General features: G+C 48.0%; 1 protein-coding gene across 2 annotated transcripts; it reads left to right on the forward strand.

Annotated features, from left to right (window-relative positions):
- MYL4 (myosin light chain 4) lies at positions 1-22,243 on the forward strand. Of its 2 annotated transcripts, none has more exons than XM_027517484.1 (8): positions 1-95; positions 7,805-7,961; positions 11,632-11,659; positions 18,532-18,681; positions 20,224-20,397; positions 20,889-20,966; positions 21,520-21,564; positions 22,048-22,243. In XM_027517484.1, exons 1-7 carry the CDS (start codon positions 16-18, stop codon positions 21,546-21,548), a joined length of 696 nt encoding a protein of 231 aa, XP_027373285.1. In that variant the 5' UTR covers positions 1-15; the 3' UTR covers positions 21,549-21,564; positions 22,048-22,243. The 2 variants fall into 2 exon arrangements, with proteins under 2 accessions (XP_027373285.1, XP_027373286.1); XM_027517485.1 differs by lacking the exon at positions 1-95 and adding an exon at positions 7,464-7,552.
- The last annotated feature ends 13 nt before the right edge of the window (positions 22,244-22,256 follow it).

The following is a 22,256-nucleotide window of genomic DNA, read 5'->3' on the forward strand; positions in this document are numbered from 1 at the left end:
GCTACACACTCTTTCATGGTGCCTGTGCCTCTTACCCAGGGATTCCCAGTGACGGAGACCCACATTGCTTCCAAGTCCTGCCACCACAAATCACGGTAAGGTGAATATCCTGTTCATGTCCGTTATGAGCTTATGTGAGGTTTTTTTCGGATGTATACTTAGCTTGATTGCTCTTCTAACCACGAAGCACTACTGCTTCTATCCCTCATATTTCTTAGCTTTTCCGTTTCTTTGCCTTTCTTTTCTTCTTCTGGGATATATTCTCTTTCAGTTCCCTAATACATTTCCCAGCTGTGTCCGTTCTGCTAATTTTCAGGTCTACTGTGTGCTCAATTTTAGTTATTCATTTTTTATGCCTAACATTGCTTATTTTATTAAAGTTGTTTTCCTTATTTCAACTATTATACTTTTCTATATGTGATATTTCTATTTGATTCTTCTTTATGTTTTTTCATTCTGGTGTCATATTGGTAATATTTGCCTTTATCTGTTTTGAAAGTGAAAGTGTTAGTCGATCAGTCACGTGCAATTCTTTGCAACCCCATGGACTGTAGCCCGCCAGGCTCCTCTGACCACAGAACTCTCCAGGCAACACTGGAGAGGGAAATCATTCCCCTCTCCAGGGGATCTTCCTGAACGAGGGATAGAACCTGAGTCTCCTGCATCGCAGGCAGATCCTTTACTGTTTGAACCACCTTTAACATGTTTATTAACCTACTTTTAAAATCTTGTTCTGTCCTGGTCATCTTTCTACTTAAAGGACAATCTGTCATCAAGTGGGTTGTATCTATCTGAATTAGTTGTTCTCTTCACCTGTCTTGTTATTTTGCCCGTGGGTACATAGGTTGCTCTGTTCAACAATGTGTACCAGTGCCATTTAGCTCAGGGGGTGAGGGTCAGGGGTGGGTGAGTCCTAGGACTGAGAACCCCAGGCATCAAAACTCCCAAGTCAGCCAGACCCAACCCCACAAAATAACTCCTCATGGCAGACATCACCCTTTGCCCTCCACCTCCCACGGGAGAAGCAACCTTAGGGGGAAGTGCTTCTTAGATTGCGATTCATTTGCTTGGAGAGTTGAGGGGATGCAGAGAGGAAACAATTGTCCAAAGTTCAGTTCCCCCTCCTGTTTTTTATTGGCTCCTCATAAGCACAGTGCATCTTCAATGCCCCAATGGTACCCTTACCAGCACCGGGATCAGTATTTTTTGTTTGTTTGTTTTACAGAATTTTGTTGGGGAATCATTGACATACAAGAATAGGCACATACATTAATTTGTACAGTTTGATAACTTTTGATATTTGTGTACACTCCCTAAGCTAACGGCCAAATCAAAATAGTGCATTTATCTATCCATCCACTCTGAAAGTTTCCCACAAAGTGATAGGTAGAAGGATAGATTTTAATGCTCCAGGGCACAAAAAGTTCATTGATAACTTTTTTATTTTTAAATATATTGCTTTTGAAGTATTTGATACTTAGAATATATGTAATGTTTATGTAAGTTATGAAGCATAAAACCAGTAACCATGAACCCATCTCCCACTTTAAGAATTATAACATAAAATAGCATTGATTTTAAAAAATGTTTTTATTGTAGTAAAAGTCACATAATATAAAACATATTATTTAAAAAAAAATTTATTGGTCTTAGTTGGGGCTCTCGGGCATCTCTCTGGTTGCGATGCGAGGGCTCTGGAGCATGTGGGTTCCCTAGTTGTCCAAATGCAGATAGAATCTTAATTTCTGGACCAGGGATTGAACCCATGTCCCCTGCATTGGAAGGTGGGTTCTTAACCACTAGACCACCAGAGAAGTCCTGAAAACACTATTTTAACCGTATTTAACATATAGTTCAGTGGCACTCACATTGTTGTGTGAACCAGCAGTTTGAATCCTGAAAGTGATGTCGCATCACTGTCCCAAGAAATTGCAGAGAAGAGTGATGAAAACCTCAGACACACTCTTTTTCTTTCTCTCATTCCACAGCCCTGCCTGGCTGCCTCCTGCCATAAACCAAAGCCACCGCTCACTCGCACCAGTTCAGAGTGGGGTCTCCCTCACCCAAGGAGTATCTCACAATTTTCTTCATTTCTTGGTATTTTCTGTTTATAATTCTTCCACAGTTGACCTTGGTGGGGTGCACCAGTCATACTGGTTCAATCAAGTTTAAGGATTTTGAGCACTTGCTCTGAGCTAGGCACTGCTCTAAGCATTATCACCTGTATTAACTCATTTAATCCTCACAGTCACAGGTTATATTAGCAGCCCCATTTTATGGATGGGAAAACTGAAATATAAAGAAGTTAACTAAGGGGACTTCCCTGGTGGTCCAGTGGCTAAGACTCCGCGCTCCCAATACAGGGGCTTGGGCTTGATCCCTGGTCAGGGGACTAGATCCCACACGCACAACTAAGAGTTCTCATGCCACAGCTAAAGATCCTGCATGTTGCAACTTAAAAAAATCCCACAGGCTTCAAGAAAGATAGAAGGTCCTATGTGTCGCAACTAACATCTGATACAGCCAAATAAATAAGTTAACTAGTTTGCTGCTGCTGCTAAGTCGCTTTAGTTGAGTCCGACTCTGTGCGACCCCACAGACGGCAGCCCACCAGGCTCCCCCGTCCCTGGGATTCTCCAGGCAAGAACACTGGAGTGGGTTGCCATTTCCTTCTCCAATGCATGAAAGTGAAAAGTGAAAGGGAAGTCGCTTAGTCGTGTCGGACTCTTAGCGACCCCATGGACTTCAGCCTACCGGGCTCCTCCATCCATGGGATTTTCCAGGCAAGAGTACTGGAGTGGGGTGCCATTGCCTTCTCTGAACTAGTTGTCTAATTGGCAAATTAGTCAGGACTCTGACCCAGGACTCTAACTCCTGACTGGGTCCTTGCGGCAGAGCCTGGCTTGTCCAATGCCCTCTATGGGGACAGATAAAAGCAGTGTTGGCCAGGGATTGCCCCATGATGTCTAGCTGATGAGACACTGGCCAGAAGAGAGGAGGGGCTGGTGACAAGAACAAGGCATTAACAGCCAGGCCTGTTGTCAGCAGCGTTTGATCCCAGGCAGGAGGCTCTAACTGATCTCTCTCAGGGCAGGACACAGACGCTGGTGGTCAGAGGCAAAGGGAGGAGGATGTGTGAGCGGGTGTCAGCCCAGCCCAGTCGGTCCCGGTGGTCTCCGTCCTGCCCTGTGCATTTGTCCAGATTCGACATGTGGTGTAAGCTGATTGGTGTGAACTGTTCTGCGTTTTCCATCTCCTCCTTCTGGTGGCAGCATGTGAGTGGCTGGACCCACTCTGGCTGGGGACCATGCGATGACTCCCCGGAGGCTGTAGTCAGGCTGCCGGTTCTTGCTACCTCTTCTTTCCTTTGCTTTGATTGGTCAACACATATTGAAGGATAAAACCCCGCCATAGGCCCCCTGAAGGGTACTCTCAGGAGTGTGTGTGCTCTCAATGGTGTCTTACTCTTTGGAATCCCATGGACTATAGCCTGCCAGGCTGTTCTGTCCATGGGGTTCTCCAGGCAAGAATACTGGAGTGGGTTGCTATACCTTCCTCTAGGGGATCTTCCCAACCCAGGGATCTAACCCACATCTTCTCCATTTCCTGGAAGGTGGATTCTTTAAGCCTTAAGGTACTCTATGTGGATGAAATTGGAAGCAAATGTCAGTGACTGTGAGGCAGAATGAGGACCATAAGAAAGTGGAACCTCTGATCCAGTTCCTGGGGTCTCATGAACTGTGGGCATCACTGAGTTTGAGTAATAACCAGGCTAGTGTCGGGTATCTTGACTCCTGATGTGTGTTTCTTCCTGGGAAACCATAGCTCTGGTCACTTCTGAAGTGCTAGCCACTTTGTTTTTAGCTGGGGTTGCTTAAAGAGAGTCAGAAATTGATTTGAGGAGCATCTCCTTCCCCACTGGGGTTTCAGGCAGGCAGGTTCCTCATCTGAATGTCGCTCACAGGCAGGCTGCCTAGCCCCAGGGAGCTGCTACATGCTTTCTGAGCCACAAATATTTTACTCCGTGGGTACCCAACGGCTGCCCTTCCCCTCTCCCGTTCCCTTCCACCTCCTTCTCGTTCCTAAACCCACACCTTACAATCTCGTTAGCCACTGCCACCTTAGTCATCCCTCCCTCCTGTGGGCCCCTCTCCTGGCTGTCTTTTTGGGAAACCTGAGATACCAGAGCCCACCCCTAGCTTCCTCGGCCTCAGAAAGCAAAGTGAAATTGACAACTCTTGTTTCCGCTGTGCCAGAGATGGTTTGTGGTGCCTAACTATTATTTCATACAAATCTCACAACAGCTTGAGAAGAAAATGTTTACTGTTGAGGATCCTGAGGGTGCTGGGCCCAAGATTTAGAAATGGCAAAACCAGGATTCAGACCTGTGCTTGTCTGCCTCCAAAGCCCACGCCTTTTCTGTGTTTCCAGATCCCCCAGCCCGATTCAGCGTTCTCAGCTTTCTAACCTCAGAGCTCTGTTCCCAAGCAGGTTGGACACTTTGTTTTGCCTTAGAATTGAAAGCAATTAAAAAAAATTTTTTTTAAGAATAAATAAAAGAGGAGAAAGAAGAAAAAGAAAGGAAAAGACAGCCTTCCAGCTGCCTGTCTTTAGGCGATCATACTTCTTCCCAGAATGATTAGAATAACTTGTTCTTCTATTCAACTGGTTATTTTTAAACTTTTAAACCATTGAACTATATCCTAGGAAATGACTGTGGGGCCTCCAGCATATAAACACACAGGAGTCATACTGATTGAAGTGGCAGGGGTATGTCCCTTACAGCCGGAAGCAAGTTAAGGAAGCCTTACATATCTGTTGACCACTGAAAGCTCCTGATTATCTCTCATTTTAGAGATAAGGAAGCTGGGGCCCAGACGGGGAAGTGGCTGGCAGTTAGGACTAGTAACTTCCGGCTCTTGTAGCTTCTGGCCTGCAGCTTTCTTTCTTTCTAATAATTTTTATGTATGTATCTGTTTTTGGTTGTACTGGGTCTTTGCTGCTGTGCAGGCTTTCTCTAGTTGCGACAAGCGGGGTGTACTCTTTGTTGTGGTGGGCTGGTTTCTCACTGCGGTGGCTTCTCTTGCTGTGGAGCATGGGCTCTAGAGCTCGGGGACTTCATGGCTCCCGGGCTCTAGAGCACAGGCTCAGTAGTTGTGGCTGTGTTGCTCCAGGGCATTTGGGGTCCTCTCGGACCAGGGGTCGAACCTATTCTCCTGAATTGGCAGGCAGACTCCCGTCCTCCACTGCGCCATCAGGGAAGTCCCTGGCCTGCCGCTTTCTACAGTGTGGCTCTCTCTGCACCTCGTCCAGGAAGGGAATGTGAGTAGGGTCAGAGAGAGACGGAGAGTCTGGGCTTCCTCCTCCCTCCTTCCTCATCACCAACAACCTGAGCTCCCAACACCCTTGGAGGAGGTAGTCAGGGAGAGGACAGCTGGGGAGTACTAAAGGGTGCCAGCAGGTGACAAGGAGTCAGAAGGAAGATAGAAGGCAGAAGCGGTGGGGGGAGGAGAAAAGAGCCAAGGAGCTGCCATGCCAGCCCAGGACAGGACTGGCCTAGGGTTTGGGCCCTGGTCTTGCTCTAGGATCCCTTGGATGAGTCCTGGTCCCCTTTCCTGCCTCAGTATCTCTCTCTTTTTTTTTTTTAAATATGTACTTATCTATTTGGCTGTGTGGGGTCTCAGTGTGGCACAGGGCCTCTCTAGTTGGGGCATCAGGCTCAGTAGTTGTGGCACGGGCTTAGTTGCTTCACAGCACATAGGATCTTAGTTCCCAAGCAGGGATAGAGCCCACATGCCCTGCATTGCAAGGCAGATTCTTATCCACTGGACCACCAGGGAAGTCCCCTGCCTGTTTTCATTGGAGGCTTCTCTGCTTACCGAGGGAGGGAGCACGTACAGGGTACAAGAGGGGCAGGTAGTGTAGGAGCACCACTAGACACAGGGAGCTGGGAACGGCTGAAGGTCTCATGGTAGCTCTGATGTTTCCTGGGCCTCAGGTTCCTCGTCAAACCAGGAGGGATGAGACAATCTCTAAGGGCCCTTTAGACTCTGATGATGTGGGACCTGGAGCCTATGCTGAGGGAACCCAGAGAACGGGCAGATGTGGACTCTGGAGGACCAGGTGTTAGGTGCTCTAGAAGTCTTGTTTTATAGGAAAGGAAACCAGACCTAGAAAGGCTCTGACTCTTCTGCTTCTCTCAGCTTTACTTCTCTTCATCCTCTGAGCTATAGAGCTGTGCAATTCTGTGCAGTGGATAAGCTTTTTTATCATTGTTTTTCTGAGCTTTTTTTTTTTTTTTTAATAAAAACAGTACATGCTTGTAAAAATTTCCATGAATACAGGAAGTGAAAAAACTAAAAAACTGAAAATTGCTGTCATCCTCCTGCCCTTACCCTTCAAGTCCCCAGGGGTGTCTCCTGTTGACAGTTTGGTGTGTATTCTTCCTGACCTTTCTGATGAGCCACACACATACATGTCCCCCACTCTATGGGGTTATAGTATCAATTATTCAAGCACAAGTCTTCCCACGTGGCACAGTGGTAAAGAATCAGCCTGCCAATTCAGGAGACTCTGGTTTAATCCCAGGATCGGGAAGATCCCCTGGAGTAGGAAATGGCAACTCACTCCAATATTCTTGCCTGGGAAATTCCATGGACAGAGGAGCCTGGTAGGCTACAGTCTGGGTTGCAAAGAGTTGGACACAGCTGAGCATTCATGCACTGCATTCAAGCATAAACTTTAGAATCAAATACACCTTTGTCCTAATCCTAGTTTATAGCTCATTAGCTGAATGGCCTTGCTATTTGACTAGTTTTAGTCTCATTCTCCTCATGTACAAAATGGGAGTAATAATAATATCTACCTTATAGGATTGTAGTGAAGATTTAAGGAAATTTTGTATGAATGACAGTTAACTACAAGTGCCTGATACCTAGTAAGCACTACGCACGCACACACGCACACACACACACACACACACACACCCAGGGGGCACAGAGTGAGTTACAGGTATAGTAAAAATGAGACTCAAGTTTTCTGATCTCTAGTCTCATTGACTTTCAGCTGAACTGTCTGCTTCTCACTCTGGCCCTGCTGGGCACAATTTACATGCTCCATTTTTGTTGAATGAATGAAGCTGTAGGGGGTGAACCCAGGAATCTGAGGTCTGCGGGAGTTCCTGGGGAGCCAGCTCTGAGAGATGGAGGGTTTTACCCTGTGGATTGGGAGGGTGTGAGACAGTGCCGGTTGGCTGGACCAGCTGCTGCTCTGGTGCTGCAGGCCGGAGTTGAAACTCAGGGCAGAGCCGAGGCCCCAGAGTGGCTCTCGGCTTAAAGGATCTTGGCTTAAAAGGAATGTGCAGTGGGCTGCCTCTGCTCAGGAGGGGCTAAAAAAAGCCTGGCCCTCCCCTGGGCTTTGTGTGAGGGTTATCAGCTGCTCAAGTCAGCTCATCTCTCTGGCTGGACTCTGGCATTTTTGAGAGGCTCTGTTTCCCTGGCCCCTCTGGGTGTCCACCAATTGACCGGAAGGGGTCAGCCTTCCTGTCCCCGAGGTGGAGGCCGTGGGGAGTGTGAAGTGTGGGGGGAAGGGCCGGGGGAGGGGGCTGGTAGCCCCAAACCTGGTGACAATACACAGTTGTCAGCTGTACCCTGCTGGTGTTTCTTCCTTTTATAGTCAGCAGCAGTTGCTCTCGCTCTCACTCAGCCCCTCTCTGGGGGCTCCTGCCCAGGATAAAAGGGGCAGGAGGCGGCCCAGGCTCCCATCTCATCTCCCTGGCGCTCCACATCTCTTGATTCCTTCCTAGGTCCCACCTCCTCGGAAGAGCCCAACAGGACAACATGCCTCCCAAGAAGCCTGAGCCTAAGAAGGAGGTGGCCAAGCCAGCCACAGCCCCGGCCGCATCTCCTGCCCCACCTCCTGAGCCCCTCAAGGAACCTGCCTTTGACCCCAAGAGTGTAAAGGTGAGTGAGCCTCAGCCACTGGGATGGGGGTGGGAGTGACATTCAGGGTTCTCTTGGCCCTGGAGCTCAGAGATCTGCTTCATGGAGGCTGGACTGGGGTGAGGGCTGAGGTGTCTGCGCCCACGATCATAGTCCCAGGGGTGATGGACAACGTGCTGGGGAGCGCTCTTTTGGTTGGTAGGCTGTTCTTTTTCCTCAAGAACAGCTTTCTGCCCTGACTGAGGAAGCCCTGCTCTGTTATCCCACATTTGCTCGGTAAAGTCGGAAATGGCAGGGAGGCACAACCAACCAACCACCCAAACTATTTTTCAGGCACCACAGTGAAGAAAAAAGACTGTGTGATATCTTTAAGCGAAAAGACGCAGAACAATCACTTCCGGTTTATTGCAGAGTAGGTGATGTCAATAGCGAGGGAGCATGATTTCTGTGTGCTGGGGACTGGGAAAGGTTTCACTTGCAAAGACCCTTGCAGTGGATGGGTGGTGGGGGCAAGGAGACCCTAGGTAAGGTGAGAAGAGCCAGCTTGCCTCTCCTTTTCCCTACCAAGGTGGACCCCTCCTGCCTGTGGGTTCTAGAATCATTCAGCGTTTCTCTTCCTCCTTCACTTGGAGCCTTCACTTCACAAGAGGTGTTGAGAGTTTTGGAGGTTGCATCGCTTGACAGGCCGTGGCCCAGTGGTCAGGAGGCTGGGGTGTTCAACCCTCAGCCCGTCTGTAGTCTCTTTTCTTCCTCATCTGTGCCCTTACCCTGGGCTCCTGCGTGGAGTATGCAGTGGTCCGACCCATCCCAGTCTGAGACCCTCTGTCTCAGCAGGTGTGGGGGCTGGGCCAGGCTTCCTCGGCTGCCCCAGCCCTGTTCCCTCTCTGCCCCGCCCTGCTCCCCTCACACTGGAAGGCTCCTCTCCTTGGAGCTGGTATAGACCCTGCCTGCTGATTCAGTCATTTTAGGCCTCTCAGCTATCTGGCCCAGCTGCTTAAGGAATGGAACTGGGAAGGGATGAGCCAAGGAAGGAGGGGCTCAGAGCCCCCTGGAGACTCAAGCAGTTTAAAGCATCAGCGCCAGAATGTAAGAGGTCAAGTGGCTACTGGTATGAAAAGCTATTAATAACTGGTTGGGAATGGTGGGCCCTTGGGGATCTCAGCCTCAGGGCAGAGCTGGGGGGTTGGTGAGTTATCAGATCAAAATTACAGCTCAGGGCCTGGTTCTATGACAAAGAGGCCAGGAAACTAGCCTCCAGAACTCTAACTGGATGACACTTGTTGGCTCTCCCAGCGTTCTTCCGAGTGTCCACAGCCCTGGGGGACCTGCCACCGTGCCCAGAACCATAGGGTTAACCTATGGTCATTCCAGTAAGGGAGGAGTTAAGCAGACCTGGCTTGGCCAAGAGATGGAGGCAGTTTCCCCACCACTGGGCTTGGTTATGGGACACTCTGGGGAAACTGAGGCAAAGGAAAAGACCTTGAAAGTGCCCGAAGCTTTTCTAGGTCATACACCACTCCCTCTGTGAGCAGAGCCTAGCAAGAAAAGCTGACTATCTCCCCTTTTAGGAAACCTGTATTTCTGATTAGTTCTGATAACGTACTGTTCCTGTGGGTCAACCTAGTCTGGACAAGAGCTGCCTGCTGGTATCAGTGGAGTGCCTTCTCTTTGGCCTATCACTTCCCCTCCAGCACCCACTTTTCCCAATTTCTTGCCTCTGGTTGCAATTGTCTTCTCCATGTCTGGGTCTTCCAGTTCTAGGAGTTGTTGAAATTGCTTTAAAGTGGAAAAAAAATTAGGTATCTTTCACGAGGGTCATTTCCCCTCTTATACTTACCCAGTTCCTTTGCTTAGAAGGTTCTTTGCTCAAAGACAGAGCAAAAGTATAAATGAAATAAACCAGACGAAGACAAATACTTCGTGGTAGAACATGCCTGTGGAATTTAAATAAAAATAAAAAGTCAAACTGTAGAAACAGAGAGTAGAAAAGTTGTTGCCAGGGGCCGGTCTGAGGATCTAATGTAAAACATGGTGACTACGATCAGTAATACTGTATTGTATAATTGAAATTTGCTAACAGAGTAGAGGGCTTCCCAGGTAGCACTAGTGGTAAAGAACCTACCTGCCAACGCGGGGGACATGAGAGACACTGGTTTGATCCCTGGGTCGGGAAGATCCCCTGGAGAAGGGAAAGGCAATCCACTCCAGTGTTCTTGCCTGGAAAATCTCATAGACAGAGGAGTCTGGCGGGCTACAGTTCATGGGGTCACAAAGAGTCAGACGTGACTGAAGTGACTTAGCACAGCACAACAGAGTAGAACCTAAGTGTTCTCACAAAAATAAAATAGAAAATAAATAAATAAGGTGACACATTATCAGTTAACACATGGGAGGAATTCTTTCACAATGTATACATATATTAAATCATCACAGTGTACACTTTCAATATCTTACAATTTTGTCAATTATACCTCAATAAAGTAGAAAAAATTTTAAAAAAAGATAAAGCAAAGGTAAACTTAAGTCCAATGTGTGTGGTTATGACTATATATTCTGATGTTATGTTTTTATATTAATATTTCTTACACGTTTACTCCTGGGACTTAAAGCATTGCAAAGTAAGGCAAGTGGCACCGTTCCTCAGAGGGTTCATTCAAGGCATCCTTTGCCCCATTTGGGGGGTTTCTTTAGCTTTCTGGCCACTGTCACCTACACCTCTGGCAAAGTCCGTCCTGGGCATGGCCAGTTGCTTTCCCCACACAGTGTAACCTTTTTCCTGCTCTCCTAGCTCATTCTGGCCACCTTCAGGGGTTCTCATTAGTGACGTCAGCTTTGGATGGGCACAGAGCAGCAGAACCAGAACTAGGAAGAAGAAGAAGATGCTCCAGGATTGGTCTCCACCACCAGTGGAGGGCGGATTTGAGGGGGTGGTGGTGGATAAAGACCATGAAGTAACACACGAGATGCTAAATTAAAATGATGACTCATGCTTGTTCATTGTCATTCATCTTCAGAGCTTTCCACCTTCTGCTTTTATACTCAGATTTGAATTGAGGGGAAGAAAATCCAAAATTTACTCCTTGCAACAAATAGTTTTTGAGTACCTACTCTGTGTCAGGTTTTTTCTTTCCAATTCCCTGCCCGGTGGGGACCCGGCTTTTAAGGAGCCACGGTACACGTAAAGGCATGACTGGAAAACAGGAAGCATCTTGGGCTCGTTCACACTAGGCTTCCCTGCAGGGTGCCTGGGAGGGATGTGTGCTGAAGGAGGGGCTGGAGTGGAAGGGGGTGAGGGAAGGCTTCTTGAAGGAGGTAGATTGAAAGTCAGTGTCAAGTAGAAAGGGGAGAAACCATTTACAGTGGCTAGGATGGAATTTACATTTGATCCAAAGGAATTATAATAAGGAGTTGTGTGGGCTCCAGAGTTATTCAGAGCACTTCTCTTTCCCTCTCACTTGGAGCCATCACTTCATAAGTGGTGTTGAGAGAGCTTTGGAGGCTGCAGTATTTGATAGGCTGTCAGTTGTGGCTTGGTCATCAGGAGGCCAGTGTCTGACTGTCAGCCCATAATCTCCTTCCCTCCTCATCTGGGTCTACAGCAGGTGACCCAGCATCCCCGGAAGCTGTTTCTGCTTCTCACTGGAAGCCGTTAGCAGTCCCAGCCCTCATTCCTCTGTGTTTCTCTCCACAGATAGACTTCACTGCTGACCAGATCGAAGGTGAGTACTAATAACTCCAACACCCGCTCCACACCCTCTCTGTTGTGACTCCTGGGGAAGGGGTTGTCATGATCACCATAATAGTAATCATCAGTGTCACTGTCATCACCATCATCGCTATTGTCACCATCACCACCACCACCATCATCATCACCATCATTTCATCACCATCATCACTATCGTCACCATCACCACCATCACCATCACCAGCACCACCATCATCATCACCACTAGCATCACCATCATCACCACCATCACCATCACCATCATTTCATCACCATCATCACTATCGTCACCATCACCACCATCACCATCACCACCACCACCATCATCACCACTAGCATCACCATCATCACCACCACCAACATCATCACCACTAGCATCACCATCATCACCACCATCACCACCATCACCATCACCACCACCACCATCATCATCACCATCATTTCATCACCATCATCACTATCGTCACCATCACCACCATCACCATCACCAGCACCACCATCATCATCACCACTAGCATCACCATCATCACCACCATCACCACCATCACCATCATTTCATCACCATCATCACTACCATCACCATCACCACCATCACCATCACCACCACCACCATCATCACCACTAGCATCACCATCATCACCACCATCACCACCATCACCATCACCACCATCACCATCACCACCACCACCATCATCACCACTAGCATCACCATCATCACCACCACCACCATCACCATCATTTCATCACCATCATCACTATCGTCACCATCACCACCATCACCATCACCACCACCACCATCATCACCACTAGCATCACCATCATCACCACCACCACCATCATCACCACTAGCATCACCATCATCACCACCATCACCACCATCACCATCACCACCACCACCATCATCATCACCATCATTTCATCACCATCATCACTATCGTCACCATCACCACCATCACCATCACCAGCACCACCATCATCATCACCACTAGCATCACCATCATCACCACCATCACCACCATCACCATCACCACCATCACCATCACCACCACCACCATCATCACCACTAGCATCACCATCATCACCACCACCACCATCACCATCATTTCATCACCATCATCACTATCGTCACCATCACCACCATCACCACCACCACCACCACCATCATCACCACTAGCATCACCATCATCACCACCACCACCAACATCATCACCACTAGCATCACCATCATCACTACCATCACCACCATCACCATCATTTCATCACCATCATCACTATCGTCACCATTACCACCATCACCATCACCACCACCACCATCATCACCACTAGCATCACCATCATCACCACCACCACCATCATCATCACCACCACCATCACCATCATCACCACCATCACCATCACCATCATTTCATCACCATCATCAGTGCAAACCTGTATTTGAGTCAGGGTACACAAAGGCATGACGGGAAACAGTTATGCAAAATAGCAAGTATAGGGAATTCCCTGGTGGCCTCATGGTTAGGATTCTGGGCTTTCACTGTCAGGGTTCAATCCCTTGTCAGGGAACCGAGATTCCCAGTGCGGCCGAAAAAACAATCCAAAAAACAAACAAAAACGCCACCACAAACAAACAAACAAAAACAAAACAGCACGTATGGGTTTACTCTTTTTGACTGTTCTTACTTAAGCACTTTACATGCGTTAATTTATTTAATTCTTACCACAACCCTATGAGGTAGGGACTATCACCACCCCACTTTACAGGTGATAAAACCGAGGCATAAAGAGGTTGGGTGGTCTGCTCAGTCTCACACAGATAGTTGGTGGTAGAGCCAGGATTCCAACTAAGGCAATCTGATTCCAGACTTGAGTTCTGAACAGCTCTGCCAGACAGCCTGGAACATAACAGATGCATAGCAAAAAAAGTTTTTTTTTCTTTTCTCTACACTAAAATCCAAGATATTTAAAAGCCATCATTTCTGTTCCTGTTATTGAAAAGCCCTCCTTAGGCTACCAGCTCTCTCCCTCTGCATCATGAAGTCTGCCAAGACGCTCAACCCCCTAATGGTGGCAGGCCCAGCGGTGTCTTGGGGGGACCCTAGTCCACCTGTGGTCTCCATCAACTCTTCTCTATCTTTGATGAAGACAATTTGTTTTCTCAATGTTATATAAATATTATTAAGTGTAGCTTCTAGGCAAGTCCCTCAGCCCTTCTTTTGTAGGATTCTGGTGTTTTGAGAACGAAATGTTTCATCATGTGATGTCTACTTTAGAGCCTCACCCTCACTGCAATTTATCCCTCTGTTTCCCCCATCAAATCACTCTTGGACAGAAAATCATATGAACTGGAAGGGACCTTGATTTTAAGCACTGGCTATGTTTGAAAAATTAAACTAACACAAGCACATGATAAAAATTAGTATACTACTTAAAAATAAGTGATGAAAATAAAAATATTTTCCCCTTGCTTTCCTTTCATGCTGATCTGCTCTCCCCAAAACAATCATTGTTAACAGGTCTATGTATCCCTTGATAAAAATATATCATGTTATATCAGTACATATGTAAGTATGTGTAAAGTTTACACAGATTGAGTCCTAGGGTACATACTCTCCTGCATCTTTCATTTAATATGCATTTGGGTTCAACAATATATAACACAGTATATATTATTTAATAATCTATTTAAATGTTTTTTTATATTTAACACAAAACAGTTCTACCTCATTCTTTTAAAACATTGTATAGATTCTCACATGTTGATACACTTTTTAATCCAATTAGTTCATATTGCTAGACCTTCAGATTATCCCCAGCTGGGGGAAAAATCATTATGCTTTCCCCAGGAGACTTTCCTAGCAATGAGTCAAAGTATATGTGCATTTTATTTTTTTTATTCTTAAAAATTAATTAATTAGGCTGCCTTGGGTCTCTGGGGCACACATAGTCTTCACCATGTGATGCAGGAGCTTATGTGACAGCTCACAGACTCTCTAGCTGTGGAGAGTCGCTTAGCTGCTCCTTGGCATATGGGATCTTGGGGCTTCCCAGATGGCGCTAGTGGTAAAGAACTCGCCTGCCAACTCGAGAGACATAAGCGACGCTGGTTGGATCCCTGGGTCGGGAAGATTCCCCCGGAGAAGGAAATGGCAACTCACTCCAGTATTCTTGCCTGGAGAATCCTGTGGACAGGGAAGCCTGGTGGGCTACAGTTCACAGGGTCGCAGAGTCAGACACGACTGAGTGACTAAGCACACACATATGGGATCTTAGTTTCCTGACAGGGATGGAACCGGCGTCCTGCATTGCAAGGCAGATTCTTAACCACTGGACCACCAGGGAGGTGTCAAGTCTATGTGCATTTAAAATTGTAATAGTTATTGTCAAGTTTCCCCTCCCAAAAAGCCAGTTACTCACAAAAGGGGCGTGATGATGGCAGATGCATTTTGAATCTAGTGAACTAAATTTGACTCCATTTTTGTATTAGTCTGTTGACAATCACTTTCTGTCAATAGTCTGGAGTGCTGTGAAATTCTTAAAATTAATTTTAATGCATTTTAGTTACATATTATGGACTTCCCAGGTGGCTCAGTGGTAAAGAATCTGCTTGCCAATGTAGGAGACACGGGTTCGATCCCTGGGTCAGGAAGATCCCCTGGAAATGGAAATGGCATCCCACTCCAGTATTCTTGCCCGGGAAATCCCATGAACAGAGGAGTCTGGCAGGCTACAGTCCATGGGGTTGCAAAAGAGTCAGAAATGACTTCGCGACTAAAGAGTAACAGCAAGCTAAATTTATACTCATTGTAAATACAAACACAGTGATATGCAGGAAGACTAGAAAATCAGTGATAAACATTTTTCATTTCCCAAGTGAGAATCCTGGTCAAAGCCAACTGGGACAGCTAGCTGCCTTTTTTCTCTGTGAAGATTTTCAGGGCTGGGGCTTAGCTGATTCCAGGCTTTCGTCCCTCTGACTTCAAAGGCATTGTTCCTTAGGTTGGATTAGAATTGTTTCTGTTTTGATCTTGCTCCCATCTCTTCCTTTGCTCCTTGGTCAAGCTGAAGATGATTTTCTTCTGTTTTGCTGGAAGAAGCTGAAGATGATTTTCTTCTGTTTTGCTGGAAGAACACTATTTGGAACCAGGAGACTTGGCTATTAGCCCTAAATCTGCCACTGGTGACCCTGAGACTTAGGGCAAGTCACTTCTTTAAACCTGAATTTTCTCTTCTGCAAAGTGAAGGTATTCGATTCTCTTCAATTCAGAAATTCTGTGATTCTTTTGAGCGTTCTCTAGATAACCTCCATCTATTTGAGATAGTCATCAAATCCTTTCTTAGCTTTGTAATCTCCGGGTGATATAACCCCAAATTCTTTTATGTTTTTTTTTTTTTTTTCTCATAGGAGCTAGTTTCTAACTCCTGACTTCCCTCTCTGGTCCCTCTCCAGATTTCCATATCCCTTTGGAAAGGTATCAGCATTGCTCATTGGTCTAGCAGGCAGCTCGCTACTATAGAACTTTGAGAAAAAGTTTCTTCAGAGACCATGAATGTCATCTCTCATATACGTTGAGATCACTGGGCTAGTTTTCCCCCTAGTTGCCATCCTAGACTTCAGTGTCGGGTTTTTATGTGTGCGCCAGCCTTCCCAGCAGGCAGGAACATTCACTGGGACAACAGGCCACTTCCTCCTCCTCTCTCCTCACTTGTTTTCCCTAATAGTTGGCTGGAAGTCACATCTGCAGTGGCCTATAAATGAGGATAGTAATATCTATAGTATAAAGTTTTTGTAAATATAGATGGGGTAATTCATGCAAAGTTATCAACTCAGAGGCTGGCCCATGACAAGTGCTCAAACCATAGGTCATCATTCTTATTCTTGTTCAATCTTCCTGTTAAACATCATTCTTTTATGTGGAGACTGCATCTTTAAGTTTGCCCTCGCTCTTCTGAATGAGTTAGGAGATCCAAAAGCCTGAGTGCAGATTCAACTACTGTATTTATCGGACAATGAATTTGTGCCAGAAGCCATGCTAATAGCTTTACATGTTAAGAATTTAATTCTTCTAACAAAGCTGTGAGGTCAGTGCTCTTCCTTTTGACAGAGGAGGAAACCAAGGTTCAGTGAGGTTATGTGGCTTGGCTAAGATCACAAAGTTAAGTGTTAAAATTGGGATTAAAGTCAGTGAGAGATTACTAACAACAGTATTGTTGGGGAAATGACAGAGTTAAGATTTTTTTACATGCGCTATTGTATTTTATTTGAATGTAATTTAAGGATCCTATGAGGTAGGTGCCATTTATAAAAGAAGAGGTTTATAGAGGTTAAATATTTACTTGCCCGAGGTCACATAGCTAGTAAGCAATGGAAATGGAATTTGAGCTCAATTATTTAGTAATTTGAAAGACATGCGGTTTTATCTCTTTGCAATTCATACAAAGCCTAATAAAGAGCTGCAGGTAAACATCTTGGGGAACCTGTTTTGATCTGTGGAATGATTTGTAAATAATCCATATTCGGCCTCTAAGGAAGTAAGTGTTTCTAAAGTACTTAGAGAGGATTAAAAGCAGCTTTTCTCCTAAGTAGTTCACACATTCTTCTCAGGTTTATATTGTTAATCCACTTTGTAAACCGCTTCTTCATGGGTAGCACAAGGGTACTTAAATGCCATACCCAGTCCAAATTGTCCCCGGTAATGAGCTGGTTGAACCCAAATTGATGAGGAATTAGGTTGTTTGCAAAGGGCCCAGGAGTGCCTTCATTCAGCCTGGCACCCTGGACTCCTGCACTGGTATCTTCTGGGAGTCTGGCTTCAGAACTAGAAATATAATAATAGCCACTTGCCTGCTTCCCTGGTGGCACTGGTGGTAAAGAATCCACCTGCCAATGCAGGAGATGCAAGAGACGTGGGTTTGATCCCTGGATTGGGAAGATCCCCCAGAGAAGGGCATGGCAACCCACTCCAGTATTCTTGACTGGGAAATCCCATAGACAGAGGAGACTGTCCATGGGGTTGCAAAGAATTGAATGTGATTGACCCCACACGCACGTGTGCACACACACACATACACAGTTAGCTAAGTCACTTACCACGTGCTAGACACCATGCTTGGGGGGCTTTGTCATCCCCCCCGCAACCCCAACAGGTGCACACTGTCATTCCACCTTAGAGCTGAGAGACAGAGGGCCCACGGAAGTTGGGAGTTTGCCTGAGGCCACCTGTGGGTCAGTGGCAGAGCTGGGGTGGGTTGACTATCCAACCTTGCCACCTTGTCCGGCCTGAGAGCTCCCTTTCAGCCTGGGACAGGCATTACTGTTATTGGCTGACTTCTGAACAGATCTTATCACTTTGCAAAGTGGCTCCACACACAGCTCCCTCCTTTGGCACTCAACTGGGAGGGTCAGGTGAGGACTGACTCTTGGTGTGTTTGCTCAAGGAAACTGAGACCCAGCCCAGCTTATTCCACATTGGTTGGCAGAGCCAGGAGGGGAACCCAGGAGTCCTGACTCCTGAGCCAGTGCTCTTTTTACTTCCCTGCTTTTTTTTCACTGTCAGGCACCTCACCTGCAGAGGGAAAGATGAGTGGATGGGAAGGGTAGAGGAGGGGAGACGTCAAATGATGTGACAAGTGGTTCCTGGAAGAGATCCCAGGCCCAGTGCTGGAACAGGTCATGGTGGCTCCAGGACAGTGCTTTAGTTGTCAAAGATGGGGTGGGCATGGGTTCCAGGGAGGGGCTGGCGTGCTGGCTGTAGAGAAATATTTTATCAACTCCATTGACCTGTTCTTCAACAAGGGTAGAAGCTGATCAGCCCCTAGTCACTGCCTTCGCTTGGCCCCAGGGGGCTGCAGTCAGTCTTTTCTCTGCAGAGTTCAAAGAGGCCTTTTCGTTGTTTGACCGGACCCCGACTGGAGAGCTGAAGATCGCCTATGGGCAGTGTGGGGACGTGCTGCGAGCCCTGGGCCAGAACCCCACCAATGCCGAGGTGCTGCGTGTCCTGGGCAAGCCCAAGCCGGAAGGTCAGCCTCCCCTCTCCACCCCTGGGGCTCTCTCCCTTCAAGACCAACATGCTCTCCTCAGGTTACCTGCCTCCCATTGCTAGAATGACCCGGAAACATCTGGCCCTTGGTCAGTCCTCAAAAGAGTGTGACCTGGGCTTGTTCTCATGTTCTCCGTGAGAGTGGGAGCTCCTGGGGAGCAGGCGTGACTTTCTGCTGCTTCAGGGCACCTGGGACATGAGGCAGGGGGGCTGGGAGGGAAATTGGGAACTGACCACCGCCCCCGCCTCCACCAGAAATTGTGGGTGAGGTGTTACAGCACTGAGATGTCCCGTGACCACCATGAGTTGTATCACAGATAATGTGTTTCTGATAATATGGCACTGAGATTGCAAATTGTTCATTTAATATAAATTAGAGCAGACTCCGGCTCAGCTCTATAATGATGCCTGTTTCACTGGTTTGCATCAGATAGGTTTTAGTGAATGAGGGTTTAGAAAGTGGTACAAGGGGTCCCATTTGTGAATGTCATCTGTCACTGTGGCAGTCAGGCTAACAGCTGCCCCTAACACATGAGTCCTTCTGAGGGGCCGGGGCTGGGCAGACCTGGGCAGGAGCCCTTAGCCAGGGTGGATCGTTTCTAGAGATTTCCTGGGCCCTATATTGGGGCCTTCCTGCCCTCTTGCTTGGTTCTGGGTCCTTCCCTTCCTACTCTTGCTGTGGAAGAAAAGGTGAAGGATGTGGGTCAGAAAGGACCAGAGGACCAGGAGCCTGCCTGTGTCAGTAGAGCTTCTCAGAGGGCAAAAGATAATTGGGTCTTTCCATTGTGGGAGGTTTCTGGGTTATAAAAGAAAGCAATGTCAGCCTTGGGATACTTAAAAATGGTTTTACCTCTATGAAAGTATTGTTTTTTTTTTAACTTTGGTAAATATTCAAGAGTTTTTATTCCAGGTTTCTCATCTTTTTCCTATTGTTCAGTAGGAATTCTTTAAATAATTATTGCAATCTGTAGTTTAATAACAGAAATTGTCTTTTGCCAATTTCTTTTTGCAGTTTATAGCTTGTCAAAAACACAAAAGTAAATTAAAACTTTTAACACAGCACAATGTGGGAGACAGGTGCTAGTCATTATTGATTCAGACTTGCTCCAGGCGGTGGGGACTAGTGAGAGGACCCAAATTTGGAGTTGTGCAAAGTTTTCTTTTTGCAGTCCTGTCAGTTTACCCTTGAGACTGGGAGTATCCGAAGTCTAAGTTGTGAATGTGAGAATGTGAGAACTTGGGGCTGCTCACCTCCCTGCCCCACTGGCCGCCTGGAGTTCAGAGGTCAGGGTGGAGTCACAGGTCCCGGGTCCTTTCACTGAGAAGAGTGCCCAGAGCCAGCTCTTGCCGGGCTCCTGGGGCTTTGTGCCCTCCAGGATTCCTGACTGGGGGCCCCACCCAGAAGTGATGGCAGCCGAGCTCTGGGCTAGCCTGGCAGAGCCGGCCGGATGAGACCCCTCCCGAGCCTCTGGTCCCCTCAAGCTCATGTCGAATTCCTTTCCTTCCCGGTCCCTGCCGGAAGAGATGAATTCCAAGATGCTGGACTTTGAGACCTTCCTGCCCATCCTGCAGCACATCTCCCGAAACAAGGAGCAGGGCACCTACGAGGACTTTGTGGAGGGGCTGCGTGTATTCGACAAGGAGAGCAATGGCACGGTCATGGGCGCTGAGCTTCGCCACGTCCTTGCCACCCTGGGTACGTATGCCCGCCAGGCAGGGGCAGAGCCCAAGGGAGAGGAACAGAAGAAGCATGGTGTATGTTGGGGTGACGTGGGGCTCCCTGCATCCTGAGTCTCATGTTCTGGTCCAAGCCCGTCTCCCTGGGTTCTGTAGGTACCATCGTCCCCAACTGGGTTTGCTCAGCAGGGTTGGAAGGAGAGGAGAGCAGGCTGGCATTGCAGGGTGAGGCCTGAAAGGTGGGACCCAGGGCCCCTGTCCTTTTCTTTGCCTCTGTCGCTAGGGCCTTGGTCTGCTCACCCACTGGTGGCTGTAGGCAGAGGGAGAGACCTTGGGGGCTAGGAAGGGTCTTAAGACCTTGACTCCACCTTTCAGAGCCTTGGGGGTGGTTTGGTTTGACCACTTCCTTGATCCAGGAAGTCCTGGGCCATCAGACTCAAGGGGGTGTTTGGGTTTGGCCGGTCCTCCTTTGCCCATCTGTCATTAAGTGCCCACTGTCTCCCACCCCAGGGGAGAAGATGAGTGAGGCTGAAGTGGAGCAGCTGTTAGCAGGTCAGGAGGATGCCAATGGCTGCATCAATTACGAAGGTACCAACTCATTTCGCACTTCCTCGGGCAGCCAGGGATGGGGTGGGGTGGGTACAGTTCCGGCCAGGAGAGGCTGCAGGACAGAACAGATGCAGGAGTGCCCCACGGTCTTTGGTGAGCTCCCAGTGGATATTGCTCTTTTCCCTCCTGGGAGTGAACATCACTGCATAATGGAAGGAGCGTGGATTTTGGAGATAGCTCTGTGATATACCAGCTGGGTGATCTTAAGCAAGTTGCTTACCTCCTCTTAACATTGGTTTTCTCATCTGAGCAACGGGGTGATGCTGGCCCCTTTCCCAGGGTTGCAGGGATTGGCAGAGATAATGTAGCTCATTTCATCCATGTCTGGTATCAGCACAGAGAGGGCACACAGAGCAGCGGTTAGTTCCCTTCCTTTCTTCTACCTTCTCCCCATCAACCCCAAACAGGAAACGGAATCATAGTCTGAAGAAAGGGTGGTGGGAAGGTTTGCAGTCTGGTGGTATAAAGCAGGAGGGGTTTAAGGGGCCGAGAGGGGCCATGTGATGTGGCTGTTTTCCGTCTTCTTTCCCAGCCTTTGTCAAGCACATCATGTCTGGGTGAAGCAGACCCCTCCAGGGTGAGTGCAGCCCACCCCCCCGGGGGGTGTCCAGAGCCACACCACATGCCCTAGAGCCCTTCTCTTCCGGCTTCACCCCCTCGAGGACACTGCAGAAGACAGAGAGCAGTCCGGCCCCACCCATCGCCCCTGCATTCTTAGTGCTCCCGTCACCTCCCCTTCATCCCTTCCTGCCCTGCCCCTGCCCTCCTTGGTCTTTGCACCCAATCTTGACCCACCAGTCACACCCTCCTGCCTCTTCCGGGGTCTCTCAAGGCCAGATGAATCGCTCAGGTGGGGCTTCCTCTGTGGGCTTCTGGCTGTGAGGAGCCAGGTTGCAGGTGGAAGAGAATGTCCTGGGCCTAGGGCCTTGACCCTGATCCTCTTCACCCCCTTCCCTGAGCCCCTACGGCCTTGGTGCCGGCTGGTGGAGGTGGGGTCATCATCAGGAGCTGGGGTGTGGAGGGGGAAGTAGAACCCTTTCCGTCTCACGCTCTCTTTCAGGTGCCTGGCCTGGGGCCTTAGCCCAGGTGAGTTACCAAGAGGCCCAGAGTGACTGAGCTGGAGCTGGAGTCCTGGACTTTCCACTGCATGGCAGCCCTGGGGACTTCAAGGGCCCACAGTCCTCCCCATAAATAAACAGCTTCAGCAAGGCTGGGCTGAGGTCCCAACCAGCCTCTGAGTTGTTTTTTAAAGCCAATTAATTTGTTGAG

The sequence above is a fragment of the Bos indicus x Bos taurus genome, chromosome 19, assembly GCF_003369695.1.
Source record: "Bos indicus x Bos taurus breed Angus x Brahman F1 hybrid chromosome 19, Bos_hybrid_MaternalHap_v2.0, whole genome shotgun sequence".
Taxonomy (NCBI): Eukaryota; Metazoa; Chordata; class Mammalia; order Artiodactyla; family Bovidae; genus Bos; species Bos indicus x Bos taurus.